Below are 24,635 nucleotides of genomic sequence, written 5' to 3' on the forward strand. Positions count from 1 at the left end.
AGATTCAATGCAATTCCTATCAAAATTCCAATGGTATTTCTCACAGAACAAGAAGAAACAATCCTAATATTTGTATGGAACCACAAAGGACCCCGAATAGCCAAAGCAATCTTGAGAAAGAAGAGCAAAGCAGGAGGCATCACTCTTCCTGATTTCAAACTATATTATAAAGCTATGGTAATCAAAACAGAATACTGGCGTAAACCAGACATATAGTTCAAAGGAATAGAACAGAAAGCCCAGAAACAAACCCACACATATGTGGTCAATTAATTTATGACAAAGGAGCCATGATATATATTGGAGAAATGATGGGCTCTTCAATAAATGGCACTGGGAAGACTAGACAGCCGCATACAAAAGAATGAAACTGGACCACTATCTTACACAATACACAAAAATCAACTCCAAATGGACTAAACACTTGCATGTAAGATATGAAACCATAAAACTTCTGGAAAATAACACAGAGGATGGACTTCCCTGGTGGCGCAGTGGTTTGGAGTCCGCCTGCCGATGCAGGACACACGGGTTCGTGCCCCGGTCCGGGAAGATCCCATATGCCGCGGAGCGGCTGGGCCCGTGAGCCATGGCCGCTGAGCCTGCGCGTCCGGAGCCTGTGCTCCACAACGGGAGAGGCGACAACAGTGAGAGGCCCGCGTACCGCAAAAAAAAAAAAAAAAAAAAACGAACAAACAAAAAAAACCACAGAGAATAAGCTCCTTGCCATCGGTTTTGGCAACGATATTTTGAATTTGACCACAAAAGCAAAGGCAAAAAATGCAAAAGTAAACAAGTGGGGCTACATCAAACTAAAAGGTTTTTGTACAGCAAAGGAAATCATCAAGAAAATGAGAAGGCAACATGTGGAATGGGAGAAAATATTTGCAAATCATATGTCTGAAAAGAAGTTAATATCCAAAATATACAAAGAACTCAAACAACTCAATGGGGAAAAATCCAATTAAAACATGGACAGAGGATCTGAATAGATATTTTCCAAAGATGACAGCAAATGACCAACAGGTCCATGAAAATGTGCTCAACATCGCTCATCATCAGGAAATGCAAATCAAAACCACAAAGAGATATCACCTGTTAGAATGGCTATTATCAAAAAGACAAGAAATAACAAGTGGTGGCATAAATGTGGAAAAAAAGGAACCTTTCTGTGCTGTTAGCAAGAATGTCACTTGTTTCAGTCACTGCAGAAAACAGTATAGAGATGCCTCAAAAAATTAAAAATAGAGCTATCATATGAATCAGCAATTCCACTCTCCAGTACTTATGCAAAGTAAATGAAAACACTAACTTGAAAGGATATATGCACCCCCATGTTCACTGAAGCATTATTTACAGCAGCCAAAACATAGAAACAACTTAAGTGTCCATCGATGGATAGATAAGGAAAAGGTGATATATAAACACAATGGAATATTATTTAGCCATAAAAGAAGGAAATCCTGCCATTTGCAACATGGATGGACCTTGAGGGCATTATGCTAAGTGAAGTAAGTCAGACAGAGAAACATAAATACTATATGATCTCACTTATATGTGGAATCTAAAAATGAATTCATGGATTTGAGAAGAAATGGGTGGGCGCCAGTTGGGGTCGGCGGGGAGCGGGAGAGAGAATGGAAGGTAGTTAAAATGTACCAACTTCCAGTTATAAGATAAATAAGTCCTGGGGATGTAATGTACAGCATGGAGACTATAGTTAACAATACTGTATTTTATATTTGAGAGTTGCTAAGAAAGTAAATCTGAAAAGTTCTCATCACAAGATTTAAAAATTGCAACTGCGTGGTGATGGATGTTAACTAAAGAACTGGGTTCTGCCAACAAACTTAATGAACTTGGAAATAGATTCCTCCCATGATCTTCTAGATAAGAGCCCAGGCTAGCCAACATCTTCAGTCAGCCTTGTGAAACCCTAAATAGAGAAGTCAGAGCCCACCTGGACTTCCAACCTACAGAGCTGCAAATAATAAAAGGGTATTGTTTTAACCTACTAATCTTGTGGTAATATAGAGCTAATACCCATATTAAGTGTTTTATATAGTAATGAACCTTCTTTATATAAGCCAACATGAATAAAAATAACTAAAATGAGAGAATTAAAAGATTCATATGCTCATGTAGGTGATGAATTCCATATAATCTTTGGACAGTATTATCAAATTGTGGTACCATTTTTCATTAATATTGCTCATCTATATATTTGTTGTAATGTCAGTGACAAAGGATATAATGACCATTTTCTCTAGCTCTGTGGGCTTCATGGAAAATATGGTAATATTCTTTGAAACACACATTGCTCTAAGTGTATTTTCATCGTCAGATTTACATTGTGTGCAAATAGTTTTATAAAAAACTTCCATTTCTTGAGAAAAGGTAATGTATCCCATTTTTATGTTCACCAAGTTTTGTTTCAAAATTAAGATATAACTCAGCAGACCCAAAGAAGTAATGTTCAGAAAAATGTTCAATGCAAAAAATACACTGTGGCATTGGAAAAATTATTAATTTAAAAAATGGGCCATGATTACAAATAATTATCAAATTTTCAGCACACAGTTTTTATTTTTTATATTGTGACTGACACCAGTTGAAGAATCAACTGGTGACTACTCTCACAAAGAGGAGCTTCATCTTTAGCCTACTCATTGTCATCACAAACGTCATCAAATTTCCTTTAAAAATTCCCTATCGAAATTATCATTGAAATACGATGGCTTTTGTGTCTTCATTACATCTGATCATTTTCTCTTATAATTAGATCAGTTATGTCAATCTTATGCTTTCTATAAAGAAAGCCTATCCATACATTGCTCATATTTTACCACTAGCGATAGTCATTAGAATATGGATGAAGTACAGTAGTAAAGAAAGACTTTAAGCCACCAGTCATATATGCTAAGCATCTGAAACATGGCTAGTCCAAATCAAGTTGTCCTGCAAGTGTGAAATACATACCCGATTTTGAAGACCTTTTACCAAAAAAGCATAATATAAAACATTTCATTTATCATTTTATATTGATTATGTGTTGAAATGGCAATTCTTCGGATATACTGAGTTAAATAAAATATATTATTAAAATTAATTTCCAGGGAACTCTACTCAATACTTGGTAATGACCCATATGGGAACAGAATCTAAAAATGAGTGGATATATGTATATGTATAACTGATTCACTTTGCTGTAAAGCAGAAACTAGCACAACACTGTAAATCAACTATACTCAAAGAAAAAATAATTATTAAAAAAAATTTAGTAAAATAAAATTAATTTCAAAAAAGAAAGACTATTTAAAAGTTACATATTCTCTCTATATTCTGATGATACAATGATAATTTAACTAAAACAGGTTCGTAATCAGTCACTGTCCAATGATACTTGGAAAATCACAACAAATTACAGAGAATGAAGATGAGATTACAAAAGTAGCTACAGATATAATTTCTGCCAGCACAGCATTTAACAAATGCAATTAAAAATACTAAAGAACAGATTCCTCTTTTGATAATGGCCAAACAGCTCCCATCAAATGAACCATCCCAAAGATAGTAAGTTCTGGGCAAAATATGAACAAAAAGTTATTTGAAGGCCCTAGAGAGTAACAAAAAGAAGACAGACACTGGGGTGCAATTGACATTTGGAAAAAGAGAATGACACTGGATGAGTTTCCCATTTTTATGGCTTTTAGCCAAATCCAATCAATACCTAAAGGCTAAATCCATATTAGAAAACTCAGTCTTTCTATCTCAAAAAACCAAAGGAAAGAGTTTGAGCAAATATAGCAAGTAGAAAATGAGGACAGAATGACAAAAAGAAAGCTAAAGAAAGAAAAAATTAAATTCTGTGTATAATAAACACTGCCCAAATCTCATGCATGCAGAGGAAGAATTCAAACAGTTCAGTTAAAATTAAAATAATTAAACCAAAATTTCAGCTGTTGTACCTCAGGGGAAAACAAAGTATGTAGCTCAATCTCTGCCATATTAACTTCCTGCTTTAAAAATAATCAGCACTCAGAACAGATGTCAGAGTCTTTATCTATAAAGTATTGTTAATCATGTCCAAGATATAAATAAAATTTACTTGATATATTAAGAAATAGAAAATCATGATCCTTACTCAAGAGAAAAAACAATAAACAGAGCCTGAGAGCAAACCTGGATGTTAAAATTAGCAGAAAAGGATGTTAAAGCTACTATAGTAACTATGTTAAAGGAAGTAAAGATAATATGCTCATATGAGTGAAAAGATGGGAAATCTCAACAGAGAAACAGTGACTATAAAAAATAACCAAATGGAAATTTTAGAACAAAAAATAAAATTTCTGAAATTAAAAATTCACTAGATGAGCTCTTCATCTGATAGAGATTATGAAAGAATCTTGAAAATTACAAAATCTGAAAAAGAGAGAAAAAAATTTTAATTATGAAATATCTGGGATGACTTCTAAATGGTCTAAAATACCAAAATTAGAAAATCAGAATGAAAAGAAAGTTAAGATAAAAACACTGATCAGCAAAATAGTAGACAAACAAGAGAGAAAATCAACAAAGCTAAAATAAAAAATAAACCGATCAAGCAAAAGGACGAATTTCATGAATTACAAAATACCAATACCAAAAATAAAAGAAGGGTTATCACTATCAATTCCATAGACATTAAAAAGATAATAAAGGAAAATTACAAAATTTGTAACTTTTTTTAAACTGTTAATAAACTAATGGACTATCACAACTTGTGTTTAACATTGTACTATTTGTCCTAATAAGACAAGTAAAAGAAACAAAAAGCATAAATACTGGAAAAAAAAAGTAGAACTGTATCTATTTGCAGATGACTTGAATGTTTACATAGGGTATCGTAACAAATCTGTAAAACAATTATTAAACTAATAAGTAAATTTGGCAAGGTCAAAAGATACAATGTTAATATTGAAAATAAATTATTTACATAAAAGCAGAAAACAACTAGAAACTGAAATTTTTAAAATAATTCCATTTATAGTATGATCAAATACTTTATATACTTATGAAAAAAAGTCATTCAAGACCTCTACCCTTAAAACTACAAAACATTCTTAGATAAATTAAAGAAGACCTAAATAAATGAAGAAATATCCAAAGGGAAAAATCAATGTTTTTAGATGTTAATTCTCCCTAAATCAATGTACAGAAATACAACACAATCCTAGACTCAATCCTAGCAAACTTTTAAATCAAAATTAACAAATTGATTATAAAATGTATATGAAAATGCAAAGGACCTAGAATATCCAGCCTATCTTGAAAAAGAATAAAGGTGGAGAACTTACACTACCTGACTTCAAGATTACTATAAAGGTAAGACATTAGGATACTGCAGAAAGATAGACAAATGGATCAATGGAACAAAATAGATAGCCCTGAAATTGAATCATACTTATACAATTATTTAATCCTCTACAAAGGTGACAAAGCAATCCAGTAGAGAGTAGAAAGTCTTTTAAGTCTTTTCAGCAAATGGTGGTAAAATACTGGATATCAACCAGGAAAAATATGAATCTTGACCCCTACTTCACACCATACACACAAAAATTAATGTGATGCATTGTATACCTAAATTAAAAAGCGAAAACTCTATAAATCTTCTGAAAGATATATAGGAGGATAGTTTGATGACTTAGGGATTGGCAAAGAATTGTTTGACAGCACACAGAAAACAAAAACTCTAAAAGAAAAACACTGATAAATTAGATTTTATCAAAATTAAAACTTCTGCTCATCTAAAGGAATTACTAAGAAAATAAACAGGCAAACAACAGACTTCAAGATATATTCACAGAGCATATATCTGACAAATGACTGATATCTAGAATAAAGAACTTTTGCAACTCATTAATAAAAACAACCTACATTTTAAAAAACTGAGTAGACACTTCACAAAGGAAGATATTTTCTAAAATTTTGAACAGACACTTCACAAAGGAAGATATACAAATGGCCAATGAGCATATGAAAAAGTGCCTGACATTGTTAGTCATTAGGCAAACACTATCGAAGGGAGTTGCTATTATAAACTAACCAGAATGACACAAAATTAAAAAGATGTATATCATCAAATGTTGGAAAGTGTGTGAAACCACCAAAACTCTCAAACATATTTGGTGAGAGTTTAATTATTTTTAAAAAATGATCTGGCATTATAAAACTAAATATAGACCTATCCTATCACCCAAGGATTCCTCTTCTAGGTATTCATCCAAGAGAAATAAAAATATATGTCCACAGGGAGATTAATATTAGAGTGTAGAATATTCATAAAATAGAATACTACTCCTAGGGAAAGAAAAAACTACTCAATATGCAACAACATGGATGAATTTTTTTAAAATTATGCTGATTTTTTTTAATATAGATTTTATGCTGACTTTTATAAAAGAGTATCACCTACATGGTTTCAATTACATGAACTTCTAGAAGAGACAAAACAATCTATACTAAGAAAAAAAAATCAGAACAATATTTGGTTCTGGAGGCTGAGGGGAGCCAGTATTGAGTGTAAAGAATCATGAGGGATATAAGTGTGGGAATTCAGAGGTTAATAAATATATAGCCCCTAATTCAAGAGGCTCACAGTATAGTGACTTCACCAATATCACATAGCCAGCAAGTAGCAGACCCAAGATGTGAACACAATTCCTGTGTTCACTGCACAATGTAAAGCTACCACGATATATGTAGAAAAGTCAGGCACAAATCAACTGCTGACTAAACATGGCAGCTCTCCTTGAGGTTTTCCTTTACCTCTATACCTGACATTTCAAAGGTCATGCAATGAAATGGAAAGTTTAAAGGAACTCAACTAAGAAGTCCTGAGTTTAAGTAAGCAGCTGAAAATCGTGATCCTTATAGCCTAATCTGGGTCCCACGTCTCACTTTCTAAACCAGAGCTGCTCCACTTTTAACTGCTTTACATATTGAGTTAGATTTTAAAGGAAGTGTTCTCTGCTAAAATCAAAAGACAAACAAAAACCATGGCTTGAAAAACACTAGACAAAATAAAGATCCCTCATAGTTTAAGATGTCACAATTTTAACGTGCAATGGCTCTTTTCATTTTGCCCCCAAAAAAGTGCTCATAAACATTTCTGAGATCCTTAAAACTTCTCAAATTCAGAACCTAAATTCTTAGATCAGCCCTAGGAATTCTTTGCTTGGGTACATGAATCTTTGTCAGTAATTCATAAATGGATATGAAGACAGCTCATAGCATATATGAAGTGAATTCACTTTACTATTCAGTGCATAGTGCCAGAATTAAACAAAATAAGTTTACCAGTAATTATCTTCTTTGAGTTTTCTCAGATTCCTTACAATCATATAGAAGCTGATAATAAAAAAGTATAGCTAACTTTTACATGTCAGTCATCAATAAAAGCAGTAACTTTATAAAAAGTTCTTTGAATAGAGAAAATAGTACTTAGAGACTGCACATCAGTATCAGATTAAGTATCTATACTAATAATTGTGGTATATGGTTAAGATTCACAATAAACATTCTGGTAAAAATATTAATGGTACACATCTAGGAATCAAAAGTCACTCTGATTAGAAATATAAAGAGACAATTGTTAAAATAAACCTTTATGTCTATAATATAACTATTATCATAATAATTATATATTTAACAAGGTTTATACACGTACATATATGTGTGTGTAGGTATGTGCATGCACATGTGCGCATTCACATCAGACTCTTGGGTGCTTTATCTTTCAGAATACAGACTGTTCATGAAATATGTTCCTATAATGAAAAATCGATTGTGCTGTGATCATAACAACTCCAAACAATGCACACTGTGCAGACTGCACTCCCAGAACTATAAAAAGTAAGCATGCTGTTCTTTCAATGTCAAAGTAGTCGTTAATGTGCCATGATGAATAACAGGTGTCTGTGCCAAAAACCCTGAGCATAAATTGATGGCTTCATTATAAACCAAATCAATAGTAAATGCTATGTAAAGGACTAAATATTTCTGACCAAAAACACTACCAGATGAAATAATTATTTCCTTTGCAAAATCAAATTTTATTTAAAATAATATTAATGCTTTAGAACTGTGGGAATGTTTCAGAGGAAAAGAGCCCATTTACACTAGGTGAATTCAAGCTTTACATTTCAGTTTTGTAATTAGAGTGGCTCTGTAATTTATTGTCAAATAACAACACTTTTGAGAGAGAAAAGCAGTACTAATAATAATCAGTGGGGGACAGCAGGCATAAACTGGGACCAGTCCAGGCAAATCAGATAATATGGTTACCTTACTTGTAATTGAAAACACCAACAAATCCAAATCTTCTTTGATCTAGTAGGTTTTTTAAATCTTACTTTTAAATATTAAAGCCTGCATAACTCATTATATGTAGATGGAAAGGAGAGAAAGACTGTCTCTATTTTATTATCTATTTTGAATAAATTGCAGTCCTGTTATGCCCCTGTGTGGCCAGCAATCACAGCAAATTCACTGTCACACATTTAGCGATAGAGAAATAATTACAGGTTTGTAGGAAAATACAAGAAATGTTACTAAAAATCCGAAAATGGAAAAACTTATTAAGTACATTTTTTCCACAAATATTACCACAAAAGATAGTCATCATTATTATGTTATTTGAATACTGCTCAAAGCAATTGATTACTCAAGGCCCTGAACACTTAAAAATATACCTTCTAGCATCCCAACATTTTTGTTTGCTTCCAAAGACAAGATCACAAAATTTAGATTTTATAATGAATTTAGTACTTGAGAACTTTTTGCTGGTAACAAAAGCAATTATCTTTGTATCCTGATTAAATAATTTAATTTGGGGAAAAATGAGTTTACAGTAAGAAAATTTGATAATAAGAATTTAAAGTGTCATTTTATCAAAACCTATCAAGTGGATTTACATTGGATGCCAACACAAATTTTTTTTTCTTGTTGGACCTTCGGTTGTTTTATTTTAGCTGTAAAAGAAGATAATATCCTTCCACTTCCTTTATGCACAAAAATGGTACTCAACAACCACAATGATAAGAGAATCAGCTAAGAACTTTCAGTTTGAAACATAAGGGTCATTATATATGGTTTCCAACAAAAAGCCCATCTAAAATATTTTGATTTTTTTCACTCATAAATAAATTTCAATTATTCATTAGATAACAAAATATTTTAACAATCTATAGTTACCTCCAGTTTAGTGACTTTTAATGCATAAATATTATTGTGTATTGAAAATCTTTGCTTCTTTGACAAGTTGAACCTGGAAATGCTTTTGAAATAATTATTATGGGAGATTTTCATTTTTAACCTTTTATTGCTTGTATGTCATAGAAGTAAACTGCCCTACCACCTGAAAATCTGATGAAAGTTGAGTTGCAAATTTAGGGACAAGATTAGTTACCTAGAAAAAGTCTCAAGAAAACTAGTTGACAGAGTTCCCTTTCGATAATAGATTGTCTACTATTAACACATAGTGCTATTCTAGTAATTTCTCCTAGAGAGCAATTCAGAATAAAATATAATGCAATTTTCCATATCTATGATGTTATGTTTCTGTCACTTTAAAGATCATACTTAATGTCACAATACAATGACTGAATATTCCATTTCAACTAATCCAATTAAACAATTATTATTAATGTAATAACAACCAACACTGCTCTTCCAGAGTGACAGTTATAGAATTGATGCTTCAACTTTAAGACCTTTATTATGTCCAGTCCACAAAGTTGAAAGGCCTGTTATTTAGAAACATTTTTAAAGTTGTTGTAAGAGCACATCATCTGATGACATACTCATATCATCTTTGTTCCATAATTTTTTCTTCAAGAATGATATTTTTAGTCGACATCTTACTTTTCTGATTCAGTGTCTAAGCAGAATAAGAATTTTAAAAGTCCACTGTATCTGATCTGAACCCAAAGTAACCAAGACATTAGAATATGTGGCAATATTAATTATAAGTTCATATAAACTTATTTTCACCTTTGATACTTCTAAAATAATAACTCTTTGTATAATTGGTTTTGCTTGATTAAAAGTAAATCAAGTAGTTCGCATTTATGAAGATCAGTAGAGCTACATGTGAAAAAATTTCATGTTTTCTGAAGACTAAGAAGTCAAAAATATATAAAGGCAGGGGATTTATTCCTCCTAAAACAGAATAAATCTTTATTGATTAACTGGTAGTTTCAGATAATTTTAGATAAAAAATCAAAAAAGTTAAATAAGACTGGCCTCACAGAAGCATTAGAAACTTCACAATTTAATGTTTAACTGCAGCAACATAAAATTCCAGGTTTTTTAATAATGAGAGCATTGCAATTATAAGCATGCCAACAATAATAGAAACTTGAGGCCAAGGAAAAGAATAGTAATAGGGATGCACACGATTCCCTCAAAAAATAGATATTCTCATATTTTAAAACTACTAACATATACTTTAAAACTAATTCCATACCATGCTGTTAATAGCACCACTTCTAAAGTGAATGTATACCCAGCCCAAATATTAATATTTTTAACACATAAATTCTTGGCATAAAAAAAAGAAACAGAAATCAAACAAGGAATAGATGTATAAAGGATGAGTACCAATCCTAAAAGTCTGATAGCTTCAGATCATGGAAATTTTAAGAAAGCCATGCTGCCTCTTTTATGTAAATGTAAAATGCAATACAGATTATTTTTATCATTACAGATACTCAAGCAATGTATTACTAAACTAGAAAAAAAATCTTAAAATATAGATAGCCTATTTTAGAATATCACAGAATTTCATAACTCACATATTTTAAATTAGTCCAAAAACTGAACGTAAAAAACAATCAAATTAGTTAATTGAAGAGAACTGTATGGGGAAAGAAGTGAAATTTTATAAAAAAAGATACGTTATTCTATATTCCATGAAAAGGTCATAGATATATTTATCATCAGTAAACATTTTAAATGTCAACAAATTCTAAAAGCCTCCTTTTCATTTGCTAAATCAAAACATATACTATGAAATAGGTATTTTTTAAATCTCTAAAATAGGCTGCCTCACATTGTTCAGAGACCCTAAAAGGAAAAGACCAGCAAAAACCATGCAATATCCTATGCACTCTTAGTTCTCCCTCAATTTCCAGAAGGTTTCAGTGCATTATCATGTTCACAGAATTTCCTTCTCAGTCTTTCACCACATATATTTAGTTTAAATGGGGTCTTTTCTACACTAGGTATATAACATTAGAAATTCTCAAAACGCAAACAACTTAAATGAGGGGAGAACTGGGTGATAAAACAGCATTTTAAAAGCATTCTTTAATAGGCTATCTCTTTTAGTGTAAGCCAGAGAAACCATCTAAAACATATGTCCATAATTTAACAACCTTCACCACACACACACACACACACACACACACACACACACACACACACACCAAAAAAAGATCAGGTTGAAAAAGCAATAGGAATTTATAACAAAGCATCCTTCCAAACTAGCTGACCTAATACAAAGCGTTATTAGCAGTTCCATAATATAGCTTGTTTTAAAGTGATTATTGATCTACCCTGCACAGAGAAATGTCTTAGACCTAGAAAACATCTTCCACATGTTTTATAAAGAGCATGCATGATTGCTAATTCAGATGTTCCAACAAATCACATATGATTATATATCTCCATCCTTATATATGCAATGTAATCACTGGCGTGATCACAAAGGAAAAATGTCTATCAGACATTTTAAGTTAATCATTTTATTAGAAAATGAAATCATGAAACAGCCTGTATTATGTTTCAGAGGTCAAGCTAGTTAAATTTAAGATGCTTTCTGTGCTTTGAGGTAAGCTTATTTTCCTTCTTAAAATCAATTAAGAACTACATAAAATTTTATATTTATGATTAAAAAGACAACACCCTTATACTACTAATATTTCAATACTGAACAATTTTACAGACATATAAGATTATTATTCTGAAAATATCAATAGTAGAAGAATATATAGTTTAGCTTTACCCACCTTGTATTGTTTAGTGTTTGTCCAAAAAGCTCATTTTGTAAAATATTTGGTGGGGATGAAAAAACCCCATGAAAATGAGATAAAACAGAATTGCAGACCTGGCGCAATGTCTCAAATTGCATTTTCCTTCCTTTTTTCTTCCTTCTCTTATTTTTCCTTACCACCTGTCTTTAAAGTCATCTATTTGCAGACACCATCAAATAAAAACATGCCAATCAAGTTCCATATTTCTCCTGAGCTCTGTAAAAACTGCGCTTAAATGAGCAGAGGTTGATAGTTAATTGTACAGTCATTATTCTTCTAATTCAGTCGTAGAAGATTCAGTACCCGTGCGGCTTTCGGCTTTCTCCTGACTGTAGCAAGAATTCTAAACAGCAGTAAGCTTTTTGGGCATTCCCAGCTGAAGTGCGAAGCTGAGCTGCTTTCATGTACTCTACTCATATTTCTCTCAGCCTATTAAAAACACGCAATGAATAGATGCTGTCATCAGGAGTTTCAGCACATCTGGCTACCAGCAATAAAATCTCAGAAGTAATAAAAATGGGGCAAGGTATCTTCTCAATGTTACTACAAGGTAAGAGGGAGAGAAACTATAAATTTCCCAACCCTTTTCTCTTTCCCTGAAAAATGAATAACTCCAGCAACAGAGTATATAGGTCTCATCAATGTACAGGTTGCTGCATAGGACCAGAACACTCAAAAAATAAGTAGTAGGCTTCCCTGGTGGCACAATGGCTAGGAATCCGCCTGCCAACGCAGCAGACAAGGGTTCGAGCCCTGGTCCGGGAAGATCCCACATGCTGCGGAGCAACTAAGCCCGTGTGCCATAACTACTGAGCTTGCGCTCTAGAGCCCCCGAACCACAACTACTGAAGCCTGTGTGCCTAGAGTCCATGCTCTGCAACAAGAGAAGCCACCGCAATGAGAAGCCCGTGCACCGCAACGAAGAGTAGCCCCCGCTCGCCACAACTAGAGAAAGTCCGCACACAGCAACGAAGACCCTACACAGCCAAAAATAAATAAATTAAATAAATTTTTAAAAAATACTTGAAAAAAAAGTAGTATATCCTTCTTTTGATATCATGAAGCAATAAAAATATAACAGACAATAGGGCTTTTATTGCCTGCATTTATAATGCCATAATTCTCAAGAGACATTTGGAAAACATGTACTTAGTTGTCTTAATTCTTCTTTAATTTTAAAACGTCTTCATCGGGCTTCCCTGGTGGCACAGTGGCTGAGAGTCCGCCTGCCGATTCAGGGGACAAGGGTTCGTGCCCCGGTCCAGGAGGATCCCACGTGCCGCGGAGCGGCTGGGCCCGTGAGCCATGGCCGCTGAGCCTGCGCGTCCGGAGCCTGTGCTCCGCAGCGGAAGAGGCCACAACAGTGAGAGGCCCGCGTACCGCAAAAAAAAACAAAACAAAACAAAAAAGTCTTCATCTATTTATTTTTAAAGGAAAATGAACAATTAAAGGAAAGTAAACAATGTTCAATCTGGGCCCTTTCTAAAGGCCATACATAGTGACTACATGATATTTATGTAATGGTAGAAAAAAATTATACCTTATCAATTAAAACTCACTTAAACAGCACACATAAAATATGAACTTTCTCACAAATCAAAAAAACACAACGAAGGCCAGAGAGACTTTATCAACTATTATTAATTTATTTCAATAATGGTAGTCACAGTATTTTTCAGAAGGATATTTCCTGACGGCCCCAGTGGTCTTAGAGTACCCCAGATCACCATCCATTCTTAATGAGTAATTCTGGTTTAGATAAAATCTTAGGTTAATCTATATCCAGAATCATCCATCTTTCTACAACAGATGCTCTGGTGTAGCTCTGGTGAATTTAAAACCAAATTTTAAAAATCAACTCACTTATAGAGATGATTAATATATTTATTGATCTCTAATTGTTCCTAAATCATGACATTTCTTTAACAGATACATCCCTTTTAGCCCTTTTTCCCTCAACTTTTAGCCTTAACCTCCTCTATACCCTTTCACACACATACCACTATCAATAAATATGCACTTAAATACACTAAGAAGTTTTTTTAGAAGTGGTGAATTCTTTTTTGACATGAATAAACATGTCACAAAATAACAACACAAAATAAACAATAATATAAATTTTTAAATGACACAAAGTAAACATGTAATAATATAAACTTTTAAACAAATCATTTACTTCTTTTATAAACTAAGGTCTTCAATTATGGATTTGTCCTCAACTAAGAGTGTTCCTATTTTGCTTATTATTTTAGATTTTTATAGGTGCACACTAATCTATTTATGAAATATACACATAATAGTCATAAAGTATTTTTTGGCTTATAAAGTACTTCTAAATTTTTTTAATATCTAGAAAACATTATGAGTAAGTGATAAAGTTGCTATCATTTTATAGATGAAAAGAAACTTAGGTGTTAAGGGATTAAAGATCACACAGCTTGTAAAAGATAGAGTATTTGAATGAAGGTCTTTGCTTCAGACTCCACTTCACATGCTCCTTCCCTGTCATTCTATCTTCTATATACGTGCACACGTGGGCGCACACACATACACATATACAGACATATATGCACATCTATTTGTAAACAGATCAGTCTCCATAGATGAACACGAAACCTACCTGCCAGTGACCGAGTCAAGTATATTTCAGTTAGAGCAAACATCTCAAATTTTTCAGCTCACAAGTAACTTTAAATGGGTTTCTTCCATTTAACTCAAACAGAAGCAACCTGATGTGCTTCAAATTTTTAAGCCTCTGATTACAAGGTTGATTTTCACATCTATGAAAGGTCAGTTTCCATAAGTGGAAACATGCATTTTTAAATTCTTACTTTCAAAGTTTATACCATCTGTGATATACATATATATATATATATATATATATATATATATAGTTTTCCCCCTTGTGGGTAGATTCAATTTTTATAAATAATCAAAAGCCATTTTAAAGCAACTCTATTAAATAAGAAGGTGATTACACTGCAAAACACTCTCTGTCGTTAAAAAAAGTTTCTTTGAAGGCAAGCTCACAGCAAGAGTTTCAAAAATGGTCTAAGCAATAGAAAGACTACTGGAATGAGCCTCAAAATGGTTTCTTTGAAGTAAACAATATAGCAACGACCTTCCTCAGAGCCTTATTTTCCAGCTGTCACTGGACAACACACACTTCTGGTTGGCTTACTCACAGTTCCTTCAATATCTCAGAGGAGATTTCTTCCACTTTCCCACCTCATTATCAACTTTCACCTTCTCCTACTCAACCTTAAGGGCTCAAATGTCACTTTCTCAAAAAAACTTTCTTTGACCTGGATTAGGTCTCCCGTTATGCACTCTCATTGTACCCTATACTTTTTCTTCATAGCATTTGATAAAAGTATAACTATATATTTACTTGAAAAAGAATGTTTAATGTCTTTCACCCTCAGTTCCACGAGATTAAGGCCCACATTTATTTGTTTACCACAGTGCCTAGTATAGAGTAGGTGCTTAATAAATAAGAAGCCTAAATTTTATGGAAAACTTAATTATTTTTTATTCACATCCCATAAGTAGGACAGGAAACTGCTCAGGGCTTAATTTGGTTCTTAGCTTCTGTGTTTGTTTGTTTGTTTGTTTTAGCCTACCACATCATGTTATAAGGCTTAATAAATAGAAGAAAGACCAATATTTGCAACCAAAAACATTGTTCATTGGATGGACTTTGTAATTTGTTATAAATATCCTAAATATTATAAAGAATGTTTATAGCTAATATTTGTTTTAAATTTTCTACATACTGAAGGCTCACAAGTAACTTAAATATCAGCGGCTTCTATAAGGACAGAAAGAACATGGCACTTGAGGTCAAATGGCCTGGATTTAAGTACTGACTCCTAATACTATCTAGCCCTAATACTTCAGGATGTTCACTTTATATATCCGAGCTACGGTTTCTTCAAATGTAAAATAAGCTACATCACTTATTTCATAAAGTTATTATTATATGAAAACATGTAACATATATAAATGTATTTTATAAACTATAAAGTATATAGTACTTGGAAGTAACCTCACTATGAACTATCTAAGGAATCAAATTATTGGAACCAGGATTCTAACAATAATGTTAGGTATCTTTTACTTATCATATTTATTCATGCAAAAAATATTTATAGAATTTCTTTGGGTAAGTTTCTATATCCCTGTTCGTTAGATGCTGAATGAAGGGATGCAATGCTTATGCTTACACCTTTCTGCAAAAATGAGATAAATTCAGAATGTCCTTCAGGTAAGGTCAGCTCCATACTTACACCTCGTCCTGCAGAGAGGCATTAACTCTCACAAATGGTGTAGCTGTTGGCAATTGTTTTCTCTATGACTGTTCTATTAGAATCTTTAGCTCCTCAATGGAAATGACAATGCCAACTAGAGTTCCCAAGGAAGAAGAGATGTTAAGAAACTTTGAGCAGCAGAGGCAATTTCATTAAAGATGATAGTAAAAAAGTCAATCAACGCTTTAAAAAGTTCAACCTAAAAGTAATCCCCAAATTTCATATAAAAATAAAAACATAATTTATTTTGCCTATTAAACTGGCAAAGTATTGCCCAGAAGGTCAGAGAATGGGCACTCTTAAACCATATTTACTGGCAGCAGTGTATACTGATAGAACCTTTTTGAGAAATATTTAGTAGTATGTAGTAAAAACTTTTAAAATGTTCAAATTCTGAGAGAACACTAGGAGCATAAACACCAAAATGTTAATATTGATGATCTCTGGGTGAAAACATCACAGAATTTTTTTCCCATTATGCTGTAGTTTTTGGTACAGTACCCACAAGAAAAGCCAAAATTTAACCTACGTAATGTGGAGACTTCTACAATTACAATGAAGTCATTCATTAACCATAATATATTAAATATGATGTTAGCCCATAAACTTTTGCTTAGCAATGCTCAAGTAAATCAAATACTAGATTATTAGTTTCCCCATGATTGGCTATACCCATTAGCACTGGTATCTATTCTCTTCTTTATCGATAAGTTCCTAAAATTCTGTAATAAGTCAAATTATTTAATTAGTACTATGAAACATCCAAATGAGATGAGAAAACAAAACTTAGTACTAACTTCTTTACATCAGGCCTGCTGTAAGAGGAGAAGGTGCTTCTTCATATCTCACACGGAGATATCTGGCTGTTAAAATGTGTGGAGGTTTTCCAAACCATCTCCTCGTCAGTAGAAGCTGTTCGTCTTGCTCACCTCCCAAGCCATAATCTGATAATTATGGCAGTTCCATTGCTTTATCCTTTTCCACTCTGTCTCCCAAATCAGTGTTTTCTAATCTTTTTTATTTTTATTTTTATTTTATTTTATTTTGCGGTACGCGGGCCTCTCACTGCTGTGGCCTCTCCCGTTGCGGAGCACAGGCTCCGGACGCGCAGGCTCAGCGGCCATGGCTCACGGGCCAGCCGCTCCGCGGCATGTGGGATCTTCCCGGACCGGGGCACGAACCCGTGTCCCCTGCATCGTCAGGTGGACTCTCAACCACTGCGCCACCAGGGAAGCCCAGTAAGTTTTTTTAAATGTGTTGATCCTCAGTTATTTTCTGATGTACCAAAAAAATTCTGTAGCATTTCCCAGGGCTTGAATCTGTATCTATCTGCCTAGTTTTGACCAGTGAGGCAGAACAGCCTCCACAGTTTCTACCATCTAATTCAGAAAGGAAAGGGAAAACAGTGAAAGCCTCCACAAATGTATGAAGTCCCACCATCATTATCATCTCCCCAACTCCTCTTTCTAGGCCAGATATATGAGGGCTAATCCTACTGTGCTTTGAATCAAGCTGCATTATTAGAAGTATTACAGAGCTGCTTCAACAGTCCAGAGCAGCTCTTACCAGAGCAGTCCCCACACCTACAAGCTGGCAGCAGGAATACCTTTCCTATCAGACTCAAGAATCAGGCTGTAGAGTGCTAATCCTAGATTTAAACTCTAGAATGAAAATATCCAGAGTGATTATATGCTCTGACACCTAGAGGTTCTTCTGTCTGTTAGAGGAAAGAGAACGAAGACCTCTGAAAATACATTCTGGTAAGTCCCTCCAGTATTAGGACTGCTAGTTCCAAGTAATTATTCCCCTGATAATTATCAAGAGAATGACTGGAAGCAACACTACAATTTCAGGGAGCAATATCCATATGAATAAGATCCAATTCCATCTCTAATAGCGCCACTGTCCAGGAACGACGGTATGGAAATATTTATAGCCTTGGGACTCCAAGCACTCAACTTAAGCTTGCAAACTGCCTCCAGAAGGCACCTCTACTACCTAGTAAATTCCAAGTATCCCTAGATTCTTCAAGAAAGAAATACTGACTGCACATTGTCATTATATGAAAATGAAAAATGATAATCATTGGCACAACTATAAATGTGTTTTAGCAAAATATGAGAACAAATGAAATACTGTGCAATAATAGTGGTCTCCAAGAGTTCCCATCCACAATCCCTTTCTTTCTTCTTTCTTTCCCTGCTTTCTTTTTTTATCCTTTTCCATTATGGTTTATTATGGGATATTGATATTGAATATACACAATATACACAATTCCTTTCTTTCACGCAATTTCCTTCTACTCGTTACATCATGAAAAAAGGGAGGAGTGGAGACATCATAAATACACCAAAAAATTATCTCACCACATGTGGATGAAAGGACATCAATTAGAAAGTTGATACGATAGTCAAACCAAGATATTAGTTGGCTTGAATTAAAATGATCACAGTAAAATGGAGACAAAAAAAGACTAAAAAGTAGATGTTGAATCAACCAAGACACAATGATTGATTGGCCACAGGGGTGGGAGGTAGTATATGAAGGTCAAGAGAGGAATAAAAAATGACTCTCAGATTTCTTTCTTAAGTAATCAAGCAGATAATCTTAAAATTTGCTGAGAAAGAGAACACTAAAGGAGGAGCAGATTGAGGGAAAAGGAAGGGAAAGATGATGAGTTGTTGAATTTAAGGAGCATGTAAGATAGCTAGAAAGCCAGATAAGTAAGCAATTGGATATGTCACTTTGGAGTTCAGAAAAGAGTTCTCAGCTAAAGATATAAATTCAGGAAGCATCAGCATGTTAGTAATGATTAGATGAGATCACCCAGAGCGAAAGTTCAAAGTGGAAAAAAAAGTCTAAGACGGTATACCAGGGAATTAAGCTCCACATTGTCATCAGGTAAAGAAGAAGCATAAAGAAGAAAGAAGAGGAGAAGCCACAGAGGTAGGAGGAAATCAGGAAAGTGTGGTGGTCTCTAAGCCTTAATAAAAGACAATGTTTTAAGAAGAATGGTATGATTGGACTTCCCAGGTGGTCCAGTGGTTAAGAATCCGCCTTCCAAGACAGGGGACACGGGTTCGAGCCGTGTTCTGGGAAGACCCACATGCCACGGAGCAGCTAAGCCCGTGCACCACAACTACGGAGCCTGCACTCTTGAGTCCGCGAGCCACAACTACTGAGCCCGCGTACCACAACTACTGAAGCCCGCACGCCTAGAGTCCATGCTCCGCAACAAGAGAAGCCACCGCAATGAGAAGCCCGCACATCGCAACAAAGAGTATCCCTTGCCCACCTCAACTAAAGAAAGCCCGCGGGCAGCAAGGAAGACCCAACGCAGCCATAAATAAATAAATAAATAAATTTAAAATAAATAAAGTAAAATGTAAGCTACTTTTACAGTTTATAAGTGTTCCCAGAATGTAAAAAAGAAAGGATTATGTGAAAATATAAATAAAAAGACCAATGTAGGTCCTGGACATAAACATAACCCCCAAATCTCACATTTTTTGAGAGAATAAAACACAAAGATGCACTGAAGCACTGGATCAAAATATATTTAGGCAGGAGGGGGAAATACTGCAATGAAAAAATCAAATATTCATAATTCTCCCCATTCACATGACTCTAATTCTTATTAAGCAAACTCAACCAGAAGAAATGGGTTTCTTACCACTTTCCAGACAGAAGTATTAAATCAACCTCAAAACTTTCAACCATGTCAAATAATTTATACAAATGAATTTCAGATATATACCACTGAAGTGAAAAAGTTATTTTTACATCACAACAATTTTGAGTTCATATATTCTGTAGTCTTACAGTCTTGGCTGTTTGAAAAAATATAAACTTTTTCTGAGAGATGTAACTAAAATTTGTCAATCCTGCTCTATGAACATTTGTGTGTTCTCTTTCTCACACAGAGAAAAGGAAGATTAAAATAGTTTTAAAGATTGGATAAACGGAAAACTCAATACAAATTTGAAAATACTACTGAGAAAAAATAAGTTCAGAACTAACACATAAGAATAGACAAACAAAAGAATGCTCGGGTGGAAATGTAATAAAAGAAAGAACTGAAAAGAAAAAAATGGCTGGGGGTTGCATCAGTAGAGAGGGGAGGTCACCCTTAAGTTTAATTTTCCAGTTCAAGCACTGTGTAATTAGGTAAGCACAGTGCGAACTGTTTCACCAATAACCTTCAAACAAACCTTGAAAGACCTTTCCAGACAAAGAGCTCCAAATCATATCTCAGAACTTCCAACGCTGTCAAATAACATATATAAGCCTCTCTCAGGTATATATCACGGACATAGAAATAGTTGATTATAGGTAATAAAAATTTTGATTCTCTACACTATTTATTTTTGTTGCATTATTTGCTTGAAAAAACTAGAGTAGCCATAGATTACTAAAGAAGAAATCCACAAGATTCTATATTAATATTCCTAACAGCAAACTGTATCCCAAATCTTAGGACAACAGCAATTTATCATGTATTGAGCTATCTTGAGATGCATGAGACTAATTCATTCTTTAGGATTCCTAGGGATAAAAGAGATCACACAAAATTAAAACAAAAACACTTAAGAGAAATACACACTAGTACCATTATTAAATACTGTACACACACACACAAGAATGGACATACATAATTAAAAATAAAAATGAGAATTTCTGTAAACTGCTTACAAATTTAAAAATACAATTTGAAAACTGCTCCTGAGTTTTAAACCAAATTTCTCAATGACTGCAGCAACTTTGCAGGTAGAGGCTACAGTCAAAAGATGCCAGGATCACTTCAAGAAAAACCCCTGTCCCAATCCACTACATATTAAACATATTCCTACCACTCCTGCTAGAAACTAAAGTCAGCAAAGATCTTTTGCACTTACTTATCAGGAGGAGCAGAGCACAGACAAACTCAAGGACAAAACCAGAGAGTTTCATATACTTTAGGTTATCTTTTATAATCCTGTCTGTATATATTTAAATACTCTATTGGTGATGAAGCAGGAGACTACTAAAAATTTAATCTCCAGTCTAGCAAATCTTGAAAGTGTAGTCTAGTGACCTTAGTGGGGTCCCCAAGACTCTTTCAGAGAATCTGCAGGGTCAAACTATATTCATAATAGTACTAAAATGTTATTTGCCTTTTGGACTTTCATTTTCTCATGGGTGTACAGTGGAGTTTTCCAGAGGCTACCTTATGTGTGACATCTCAAGATAATAAATACACAAGGAGATAAAAGAGTCCAGCTGTCTTCCACTAAATCAGACATTAAAGGGATATGCAAAAATGTAAAATAATGCCAATTTTCTCACTAAATTTTTCTTTTCTTTTTGAAATACTTGAAATGTTAGTTTTTATTTACATTTTCATTTAAAATATTGAAATATTTGTTTTATATTACTGCAGAACACATCATCACACACTTGGTGGTGGCTTAACAAAACATGTATTTATTATCTTACAGTTTCTATAGGTCAGGAGCTCAAGCATGGTTTAAATGGTGTAATCAAGGGGCTGGCCAGGCCACATTTCTTTCTGAAGCTCAGGGTCCTTTTCCAAGCCCATATGATGGCAGAATTCAGTTCCTTGTGGCTCTAAGATTGAGGCCCCATTTTCTTGCTGGCTGTCAGCCAGGGGATGCTCTCAGCTCCTAGAGACTCCACCACATATGCCTGCCATGTGATCCTCTCATAGCTCTTTCACAACATAGTAGCTTACTTCTTCAAAGCAAGCAGAAGAATCTCTTACTTCAGTCTAAGACATAGTCTTGCATAATGTAATATAAGCACAGAAGTGACTATCCCATCATTTTTGCCATACTCTATTAGATAGAAACAAGTCACAAGGTCCATATGTACCCAAAGGAAGGGTAAACTCTTCACAGCTCAACTTAGAATTCTATCTACTCCATATGCAGTGGGTTTACTGTTATTTTTAAATTAATTAATAAAGATATATTTTAATTTTTTCTCAGTTTTTATTCCTAATATGATAAACATCAATAAATATAATCGATATAAACAAACGCTCTTTGAGGTCCTCAATCATTTTTAAGATTGTAAAGAGATCTCAAGACCAAAATGTTTGAGAATCATTGCTCTAATCTAAGCTGCCTCTTATATTCGCTGCCTCTTATATTTGACACATGATAAAAGATAAGAAAACAAGGGAATTCCCTGATGGTCCAGTGGTTAAGACTCTGTGCTTTCACTGCCATGGGCACAGGTTCAATCCCTGGTCGAGGAACTAAGATGCCACAAGCTGTGAGGCGCAGCCAAAAAAAAAAGATATGAAAACTTACTTTCTGCAAGTAATGTTTCTATTTTAAAAGAAACAAGCAGTAGTCATGCTCCCAATATAAAACGAAATTTTAAATTGAGGAAATGACTCAAGTTATTTAGCTTTCCATATCATATTTAGCTTGAAAATCTGAACTATAATCATTTATTTTTACAAATGTTTAAATATTCCCCATCCAATCCCATACTTTCACAATTTCAGGGAATTGTAGGAGCAATCTTCTTGAGTAGATAAAAACATGTAGGTTCTAGGCATAACTGGAACAGGGATTGTTTATCTATAGTAAAATGCAAGAAGTTAGAGAATATGAGCACAGATATTTCAGTGTAAGTGAGTACAAAAGAATTCAAAGACCTCACCATGATGCTGACTACTATTATTCATGTTATTATGGATTGATGAATTTAGATGCCTGAATCCCTGAACAATTAAAGATATCAAATAGGAAAATGTATCTTTATTTTTATTTAAAGCTTGGACTCCAAATCCCTATTTTTTAACTCTAGTGAGATATGCTAGCCTTTATATGAGCCTTGAAAAGACTATTCTTGCTCCTTAAGTTTCAGTACTAGATAAGACAATTATAGTGGCTGGCTCCTTAGTCTCACTCTTCTTCCCCTTTTTCCAAAGGGTACTTCCCAATTGTTTCATCTCAGGCCTGTCTTATCACATCAGCTATAAGAGATGAAAATATACAGTGCAAAAAATGGAAGCAGGCATTTACCTCAAAGCACTTTCATTGATTACCACTTTACTCACTTTACTCAAAGATCTGAGAAACACTTCTACACTCACCAACACTCACCCTTGCCCACCTCAGTATGGCAGTCCAATCTCATAGCCCTTATCTATCACAACCTTGACCAACATCAGAACTGCTTTACTTGATGTATATCAGGAGAGCCAAAGAGTAAAGGGAGAGGTGGTGAAACCCCCTAGAAGTAAGTACATAACATTAATAGTGTCATAAGCGCCAAACTAGAAGCAATATACTCCCACAGCTTACTGTGCAGATTCAAATGTACATTTCTACTGCCAATATATCTGTAAAAAAAAAAATCTGTGTAAAAGGATTATATGAACATTTATGCTAATATTAGCTTAAAAATTGTTACAATTTATGAAATTTTATATGTTTAATGCATGAGTGACCCAAGTAATTCAAGATACATATTATTGTTGGAATGAAAAAACAGTCTCAAAAATGGTCATTTTGGTGTTAACCAATCATTTTCTCAGCAACAGCTTAAAAAAAAGTGCTGCTGCTAACAAAACCACCACCAATACCTAATAAATTACCCCCATCTTAATGTCTAACTAGCTATTCTCTCCTTCTAACTTTACTACAAAGCATTTTCCTTGATATCATTATCAAAACCAATATAGAGCTATATTTTGGAAGTGAATAAAAGGCACTCAAAAGAAACTTGTTAGGGGCTTCCCTGGTGGCGCAGTGGTTGAGAGTCCGCCTGCCAATGCAGGGGACACGGGTTCGTGCCCCGGTCCGGGAAGATCCCACATGCCGCAGAGCGGCTGGTCCCGTGAGCCATGGCCGCTGAGCCTGCGCGTCCGGAGCCTGTGCTCCGCAACGGGAGAGGCCACAGCAGTGAGAGGCCCATGTACCGCAAAAAAAAAAAAAAAAAAAAGAAAGAAAGAAACTTGTTAAAAATGAATTTATAGACACTTTCAAGAAAGAGTAAGTAATAAGTAGCGTCTCAGTCAATTAAATGTCACTGATTAGGAGAATGGATATTGGTTTATAATATTTCAAGTATGACTGAAAAGCAACTACTTCAAAAGTGACCAGTATAGTCAAGTCATACTCTAAAGAAAGTAACAACTTCCCTAGACTTAAAATAAGAACAAAACAAGTAGACAGTAGACTAAAAGGCAAAACTTCTATAAGGCAAAGTAATTATGACTGAATGTCATTACACA

General features: G+C 34.1%; 1 protein-coding gene across 49 annotated transcripts in view; it reads right to left on the bottom strand.

Moving 5' to 3' along the window:
* Positions 1–24,635, bottom strand: part of RIMS2 (regulating synaptic membrane exocytosis 2) — a 572,125-nt gene that overhangs the window by 337,338 nt on the left and 210,152 nt on the right. For 2 of the 49 annotated variants that reach the window (XM_067711557.1, XM_067711558.1), the window contains exon 1: positions 12,051–12,488. The exons of 41 other annotated variants lie outside the window; for them this stretch is intronic. In XM_067711557.1, the coding sequence (XP_067567658.1) occupies positions 12,051–12,172 (122 nt within the window). In that variant the 5' untranslated portion in view covers positions 12,173–12,488. Of the gene's footprint in view, positions 1–12,050; positions 12,497–24,635 lie in introns of those variants that run through there. 6 more of the 49 variants (XM_067711551.1, XM_067711553.1, XM_067711554.1 and 3 more) reach the window with 6 other exon arrangements.

Source organism: Pseudorca crassidens, chromosome 17 (assembly GCF_039906515.1).
Source record: "Pseudorca crassidens isolate mPseCra1 chromosome 17, mPseCra1.hap1, whole genome shotgun sequence".
In the NCBI taxonomy this organism is placed as follows: Eukaryota; Metazoa; Chordata; class Mammalia; order Artiodactyla; family Delphinidae; genus Pseudorca; species Pseudorca crassidens.